The sequence below is a fragment of the Carcharodon carcharias genome, chromosome 6 (genome assembly GCF_017639515.1).
Source record: "Carcharodon carcharias isolate sCarCar2 chromosome 6, sCarCar2.pri, whole genome shotgun sequence".
Taxonomy (NCBI): domain Eukaryota; kingdom Metazoa; phylum Chordata; class Chondrichthyes; order Lamniformes; family Lamnidae; genus Carcharodon; species Carcharodon carcharias.
The window spans coordinates 23,321,715-23,329,514 of NC_054472.1; the positions used below are offsets into that span (position 1 = coordinate 23,321,715).

A 7,800-nucleotide genomic window follows, 5' to 3' on the forward strand; every position below is an offset into this window, starting at 1 on the left:
GGGACTTTTACAACTTACAAAGTTTTCATAAGTAAACGAGGATAAAGTTATTAGACTTTATTTTACCTGAAAGTAGAGGCAATAGGAAAGCATGAAAGATTTTTATATTTTTGAAAAATTGAGTTCGAAGAGCTGCTTGGAACAATGGAGCCTAAGACCAAAGGGGAAAAGGATATCTAAGAAAAGATGTTTAGTTGAGTTGGGCTGGCATGTGGGGGAGATGCCCTGAGTCCAGCTCAGTGCTGAATTTGAAGCAGCCATCCAGTTTCAAACCAGAGAAGTCTGTTTCCAGAAAGCAGTCTGTTTCTGAACTTATTTTGGATTTCCATAGCAGAGTAGAAGAGAATAAGTTGTGTTATATACTCAGTTTTTGCCTTGGGCAATATTACTGGATTTTTATGGTTAAAAGCTAAAAGTGTTTACTTGGGTGTTTTGACCAAGTGGGTTTTTTTGGGGAGGAGAATGTTTTGTAAGACTTAACTGTGTAATATTAATCTTGTGTGCTTTTGCTTTTTGTTAATAAATCTCTTAATTTTAAAATCCAGAAGTGTTACTGGGATTCTATACTCCTGGGATTAGAAAAGGATATCCTTTTCCCCTTGAAAACGTTGTTTTCAAAATACAAAAAAAGTTATGAGCAGGAAGACAAGTTTCCCTCTGAGATTTGGCTTGCTCAAGGAATAACGTTGGCTGCGGTCGTAACACCATGTTAAATTCTTGAGTCCAAGGGTGGGCCTTGAACTGTCAAATGTTAGAGTTGGGAGGGAATGTGCTACCGCTATCTATCCTGACACTTCAGATTCCATGGTGAGTCTTCTATATTCAAAAAGCAACAAATCACAGTACCACTAATTGTTGACGCACACAAACGACCAAAAGTTATGACCATGGACAAGATGTCCTTGCTTGCAATATTTTTGATATACTGAGAGACCCCCTCATGGCATTGCACACAGGGATTTGAGATTTACTTTTAGGTAAAGTGGAGTCAGAACATGGAGGATAATTGTACCACAACTTGCAAGTGTGTTTCCGTCCCCATTTTAAAGCCATACATTTTGGTATCATTTAATATTTCAACACTTAAAATGGAGGCTACCTATGTAAACTTCTCCCACTATCATTATAAACCCCTTCATCAGTAACCTAGGCTGACATGCCAAACTGAGGAAGTATTGCCTTGCCAGGTACCTCTTTTTGAATGAAATGTTAAACCAAGGTTCCAGCCCCAGTAAAGGCCTCCCTAAAATCACCTGCTTCTGGATTAATTTATAAGCTTTTTATAATGTTGCAGTTTGTACACTTTCATGTATATTGCTGTCAGTAATATTAATGTTTGTCGATTTATAGGCTATGCGGAAAGGACTGCTCGATGTACTTCCTAAAAATTCGCTAGAAGACCTAACAGCCGAGGATTTTAGGCTCTTGGTCAATGGATGTGGAGAAGTGAATGTTCAAATGTTGATTAGTTACACATCTTTCAATGATGAGTCTGGTATGGAACAACGATCTACTTCTGTTTAAATATGGGAAATTGAAATGAACGAATGCAGATAGGCTTTCTAACTAGGAGAGACCAAACGCAGACTGGGTGACCGCTTTGCGGAACACCTTCGGCCTATCCACAAGCATGACCCGAACCTCCCTGTCGCTTGCCATTTCAACACACCACCCTGCTCTCATGCCCACATGTCCGTCCTTGGCCTGCTGCAATGTTCCAGTGAAGCTCAACGCAAACTGGAGGAACAGCACCTCATCTTCTGGTTAGGCACTTTGCAGCCTTCCGGGCTTAATATTGAGTTCAACAACTTCAGATTATGAACTCTCTCCTCCATCCCCACCCTCTTTCCGATCCCCCTTTTTCCAATAATTTATCATTTTTTAAATATATTTTTCTTTTCCCACCTATTTTTATTATTTTTAAGTTTATTTCCATCCATTGTTTTATCTCCACCTTTTAGCCTATTTCAATGCCTTCCCCCCCACCCCACCCCCCACTAGGGCAATCTGTCACTTGTTCGTCCTGCTTTCTACCCTTAATGTCACCATTAGCACATTCCTTTGCTAATATCACCACCATCAACACCCCTTTGTCCTTTTGTCCATGACATCTTTGGCAATCTTTTCTTCGCCTCCACCTATCACTGGCCCTCTATCCAGCTCTACCTGTTCCACCCCTGTCAACCGGCTTATATTTCACCTCATTTCTCATTTTCCTTAGTACTGATGAAGAGTCATACGGGCTCAACGTCAACTGTATTCCTCTCTGCAGATGCTGTCAGACCTGATGGGTTTTTCCAGCTATTTTTTGTTTTTGTTTCAGATTTCCAGCATCTGCAGTATTTTGCTTTTATATTAGGCTTTTTTTAACTGTTGGATACTAGTCATGTATGGAATAACAAATGTGAAGTGGGAGATGATGACATAGTGATAATTTCACTGGACTAGTAATCCAGAGGCCCATGGCTCTGGGAACATGGATTCAAATCCCACCACGACAGCTAGTGGAATTTGAATTTAATTAATAAAATTTGGAATTGAAAGCTACTCTCAGTAATGGTGACCATGCAACTAAGCTCAATTATTGTAAAAACCCATCTGGTTCACTGTGTCCGTTAGGGAAGGAAATCTGACATCCTTGTGTGCTCTGGGCTACATGTGACTACAGATCCACAATAATTTTGTTGCTAGTACAGCTTACTAGCTTGCTGGGAAAGATTGGCTGGAATTCTTTTCTTCCTGATGGGAAGGCATTTGGGGAAATGGGGGAGCAACCTTGAAATTGAGTTTAATTGTATTAATTGTCGACACAAGCCCATGTAATTGCTTCTCCACTGGATGCTTCAGTTTGTGTCAGTACTGTAGTCCCCTCAGTTGTACTGTAGACATTGTTTTTCTCTCCCAGCAATTGATAATGCTGTCGCACCCCTCTTCCCCTCACCCCCCACTCCCCCCACCCCACCCCACACTCCCCACTCCCCAGAGGAGTCAGAATGTTGTTACATCCTTTCTCACTTGTGATTTCTTAAGTTGAGCCTTTTTGGAAGAGACTATGCAATTCGGACGTAGAGTTAATATTTCCAGGCTAGTCCCAGGCACATGAATGTAACATTTTAACGCTTGCTTTATTGCAACAGGGGAAAATGCTGAGAAATTATTACAATTCAAGCGGTGGTTCTGGTCCATTGTGGAGAAGATGAGCATGACTGAAAGACAAGATCTGGTATGACTCTAATTTAAATTTTTTATTGGGCTTGGAAAATTTGGTAATGTAAATTTTAACCAGGAAAAAGTGCATTTAATTTTGATTAAAACAGGTAATAAATAGCACTGAGGAGTGACTTGTTTTGAAATTAGTTTGCTGATGGATGTGAATGGTTTCTTTCTATATTTTAGGTTTACTTCTGGACATCAAGCCCATCATTACCTGCCAGTGAGGAAGGTTTCCAACCAATGCCATCAATCACCATTAGACCACCTGATGATCAACATCTTCCAACTGCAAACACCTGCATTTCGCGTCTATACGTCCCACTCTATTCCTCCAAACAGATTCTCAAACAAAAACTGTTACTAGCCATTAAGACAAAGAACTTTGGTTTTGTGTAGAGTATAATAAAAATGTGTGTATTGTGTGTAATAATATAACTAGGTCCAGGTTTTGTAGATTAATTTTTTCATTTGTCTATAAAATTTATGGAAGTTAATGCTGTCACACACCTGGAGGTTCAGTGGTGGTAAACATTCCTGTATTTGGCTTGTAGCTGAAAGTCCAAACCACAGGCTGTAGTGGCTTTGACCGTAACCTCCTAGGCTTTGGCTAGTCAGTAACCTGTTAGCCTAACCCCAGCCAAAGATGACAGCAGATCATGTATTGTTACACTGTGATTATGGTCATTTGGCCTCGGAGAACTGAAAATGTTTCTGAAATTTCACTGCTGCCTTTGTCAAAAGTTTCATCAAAGGTTCTTGTATAGAGGGAAGTAGGGAAATTCCGAATAAAACAAGAGAATGCTTTACATTTTGTGTGTGACTATTAAACCTGATGGGAAAAGCCCTTTTGTTTGCCTCATCCATTCATCATTGGGTAAATTTTAAATTAAATGTTATGATTTCTTAATTTTAATAGAGGTGAAATATATTCTCTTCATCCTTCTGCCAATCCATTGTTAAACTGATCTAAAACTGGTACACAGATCTCCTCAGTTAATTTATAAGGATATTTAGTTTGGTATTGACAGTACATTTCAGTCACAAAATGTAAAACTGAGCCTTGCTATTGCGCAGGTTGTACAGTATGCTTCTGTTTATCCAAACTACTTATGAAAATCATTGGTTTGGGTAATCACGTTAAGTTTAACAAATATGGTTTATTAAATTGAGGTTCCAAATATCAAAGTGTACTGTACCAAAGAGTTGGCAAACCAGTGCACATGTGAAAAAGTGCATTTTTGTATTAAAATAAAAGAAATTTGCGTTCATTGTACTTGCTGCAGTCCATACGCTCCTGTTGCTTCCTTCAATAGCATATTTAGTATTACAAATTATTCCCCTACTTTTGTGACGACCAACAGCTTATTAGTGTTGCAGTGTTTAAAGCACTTTCTGATGTGTGTAACAGAGGCAAAATAGAAGTAATCAAATCTTTCCTGTAATCTACTTAATAGGAACACAAACTACTTTTATCCGCATAGTCTGGAAATAGTATATGGCTCTTATGCAGTCGAAGAAAAGTGGCACCATATGGATCCTACTTGATAGAGCATCACTAAGTATATTGGTCTTGCCCTTGTATGTTAACAACAGTTCCTTTCCCATCTCCAATCTTCCACTTGTAGAATGATCCCTTTGGACTATTGAAAATTAGCCTAAACAAGCAGCCGGTGGGACCTAATGCTGATTGAAATTTGTACCTAATTGTTGACTCTGGAAACTCCAAGAAGCATTAACTGGACACCAGATCGTACTGAGGGGACAACCCCATCTCATAAATTGCAAAACTATGACAATGCTGAAGTCCAAACTACATTCATCTACAAAGCAGTGTCAGCATTCTGTTTACCCAAAGAAAGTCCCGTTTCCACCCCCCACACCCCATTTTCATCTCTAATTCTTTGGATTTGGAGTGTTTTTTTTTTGCTTTAAATGGACCATAATGAATAGTTTTATAAATTGAGACTAGACTTTGTAGAATATTTGGTGGAGCATGCACTCAGTTTTATTGAAGGAGTCTTAAAGCAGACATTGTGTTGAATACTGACATTAGCATTGTTGAAAAGAATTAGAGGGAAGATGAAGTAATTGGGAAATGGTGCTTTGTTTAACCCCTAGAGGCTTTTAACTTGTAAAAAGGAATAAAGATTCTTGGGGAGGTAAAGTGTTTCATGGTTTGAGGTCCTGGGAATATGTAAGAGACATAGAGTTTTAATTTTTAATACCTTCAGGAGCTGTAACCATATTTTAAATAAACTAAAGACTGAGATTTCGGAGGTAGCATAAAGGTAAAAAGGGACCTTACCTGTTAGATTCCCTTGTCTTATGCAGGAGTGCAAGAGATTGCAACTGTTTCCCCCCATGTGGTGAGCAACATTAGATTTGAGCATTGAGACTTGAGTTAATTGTCAGTTAAAGAACAATTTGTTACATAACTGAGTATTTGCTATCTATAAGGCAAGCCATGTCAAATAATCCTTCAGTAATACAAATTGTTTAAATCTAATTTTTCTTAAAAATAAAGGGCTGTCTAATATCTTTAAAGCAGGTACTAAAAGTAACCCAAAGGTCTAACCTCGCCTTGTGCTTCGACTTGCCTTTTGAGTTGGAGGTCATGGTTCAAGTGGTATTGCAGGATTTGAACATGTGAAGAAATACCAGCCAAGCTGACTATATAAGTAGAAGTTATTGCAGTACTGAGGCAATTCTCCATTGTCACATGCTGCCCTTTGAGATATTAAACTTGGCTTTGTGATGCAGTAAAATGCTAAATATCCCACAGCACTGTTTGAACAACATCTATTCTCCCACGTTAACTAGCCAGGCATCCACTTGCTGCTTATGGGATCATGTTATGCTTGCCAGAAAATCATTCCACTTCACAGTACAAAGAGCTATGGGATGTTTGAGGGAAGAGATAGGTGATATGGTTATGCAAACCTTTTTAGCTCATTAATGAATTAATTGCCATGTTGAAGATGCAAATTAAGGAAGACTTTTTTTATTTTGTACGGTTTTCAGTCATGCCTTTTATTCCTGCCTGAGGGATATGTATGATTCAAAATCTTCTGCACAATTATTTGAAGTTCTTAACGCAGTTTTTGCAATGGCAATATTCTGAGTTCCATTTGAATCAAAGATGAGCACTTAAAGACCTGGATAGCCACCGCTACCCATTATAAAGATCTTTAGGTTTTTGCAATAGTTGGTCGACTCTCCCTATCCTTTATGTTCAACAAGAGTGCAGAATGTTGTAGTAGATACCGTGAATAGTGATAAGCCCACCCTTGTGAGTGAATCTCCATCTAGAGAGTCAGCTTGCTCTACAAATGGTGTTGTCCAGCAGTCCCGTGATGGTCCTTCCCAAAAAAGGTTGCGAGAATAAGAAAGCAGCTACTGGCTTGCTGGTTATGTTGTTGACGTTTGCCAAAGTCGGTCATGGTTCTTTAGCATTTGGCTCTTTAAAATATTCACTGGCCCAAAGCACACATGCTTACAGTAATTGTTAGATGGAGAGTCAGATATGCAGCTTCTGATGCCTTGACACTAGAAATTGCTGATCCATTTGTGCAAGCAGGGGAAAAAATTGGGTATATATGGTGCCATTCCCATCCTCAGGTTGTGACAAAGCATTGCATTGTCCAGAAATTACTTTGGAGTTATAGTTGTTTTGAGAATTTTTGCATGCCTGTTAGGCAGTTTATTGATCACTTGCAATGTGTTGGCTGCCCCAGGTATGAGAAACTGGTAAAAAGCACCACATTCTTAAACGTTGCCAGGAATTAGTTTGCCATTGTGGTTTATTCTTATGACCGCTACCAGACCAGTGTTATATTGGTACTTTACACAATTACAAGCTTTCTAAGTAACCTTCCTTCCTTGTTTACTGAGAATGCTAAATCAAAGGCACTTGCCCAACACACACATCAACTAAACATGTTTTTTTTTAAAAATTACCGCACTGCAGAATTGAAAGGGGAAATGTAGGGAGAAGTGTGCCACTAGACTAACGTTGGGACAAGAGGACCTTGATAGAAATAAATGGGAGAGGTATAAAATGGGCCATTGATTCACTATCATCTGTTTTGCACTAAGTCAACATTTACCCCAAAGTCTCTCCAGCCAGATTACTTCATAAAAAATTGTTTGAGTACACAAGTTTTAGCGTCATGCTGAAATTTGGCTGCTTCTGTATCCTTTGGGCTAATAGCAGTATTTTTGTATTGGCTGCAAGGCTTTTGATTATCACATTCCAGCAACTCCTCAGATACTGAAGCAGTCCATATCCAAATGCAGCAAGACCTGGACAACATCCAGGCTGGGTTGACAAGTAATGTTTGTGCCAGCCAATGACCATCTCCAACAAGAGATGATCTAACCATTGCCCCTTGACATTCAATGGCATTACCGTTGCTGAATTCCCACTATCAACATCCTGGGGTTTCCATTGACCAGAAGCTAAACTGAACTAGCCATATAATTACTGACTACAGAAGCAGGTCAGGGGCTAGAAATCCTGTTCGGGTAACTTCCCTCCTGACTTCCCAAAGCCTGTCGTCCATCTACAAGGCACAGGCTAGGAGTGGA

At 39.3% G+C, this 7,800-nt stretch overlaps 1 protein-coding gene across 6 annotated transcripts in view; it reads left to right on the forward strand.

Annotated features, from left to right (window-relative positions):
- Positions 1-4,486, forward strand: part of ubr5 (ubiquitin protein ligase E3 component n-recognin 5) — a 155,367-nt gene extending 150,881 nt beyond the window's left edge. For all 6 annotated transcript variants that reach the window (XM_041189352.1, XM_041189353.1, XM_041189354.1 and 3 more), the window contains 3 exons: positions 1,351-1,495; positions 3,138-3,223; positions 3,397-4,486. In XM_041189352.1, coding sequence (XP_041045286.1) covers positions 1,351-1,495; positions 3,138-3,223; positions 3,397-3,609 — 444 coding nt within the window. In that variant the 3' untranslated portion in view covers positions 3,610-4,486. The remainder of the gene's footprint in view (positions 1-1,350; positions 1,496-3,137; positions 3,224-3,396) is intronic.
- Positions 4,487-7,800: the final 3,314 nt, after the last annotated feature.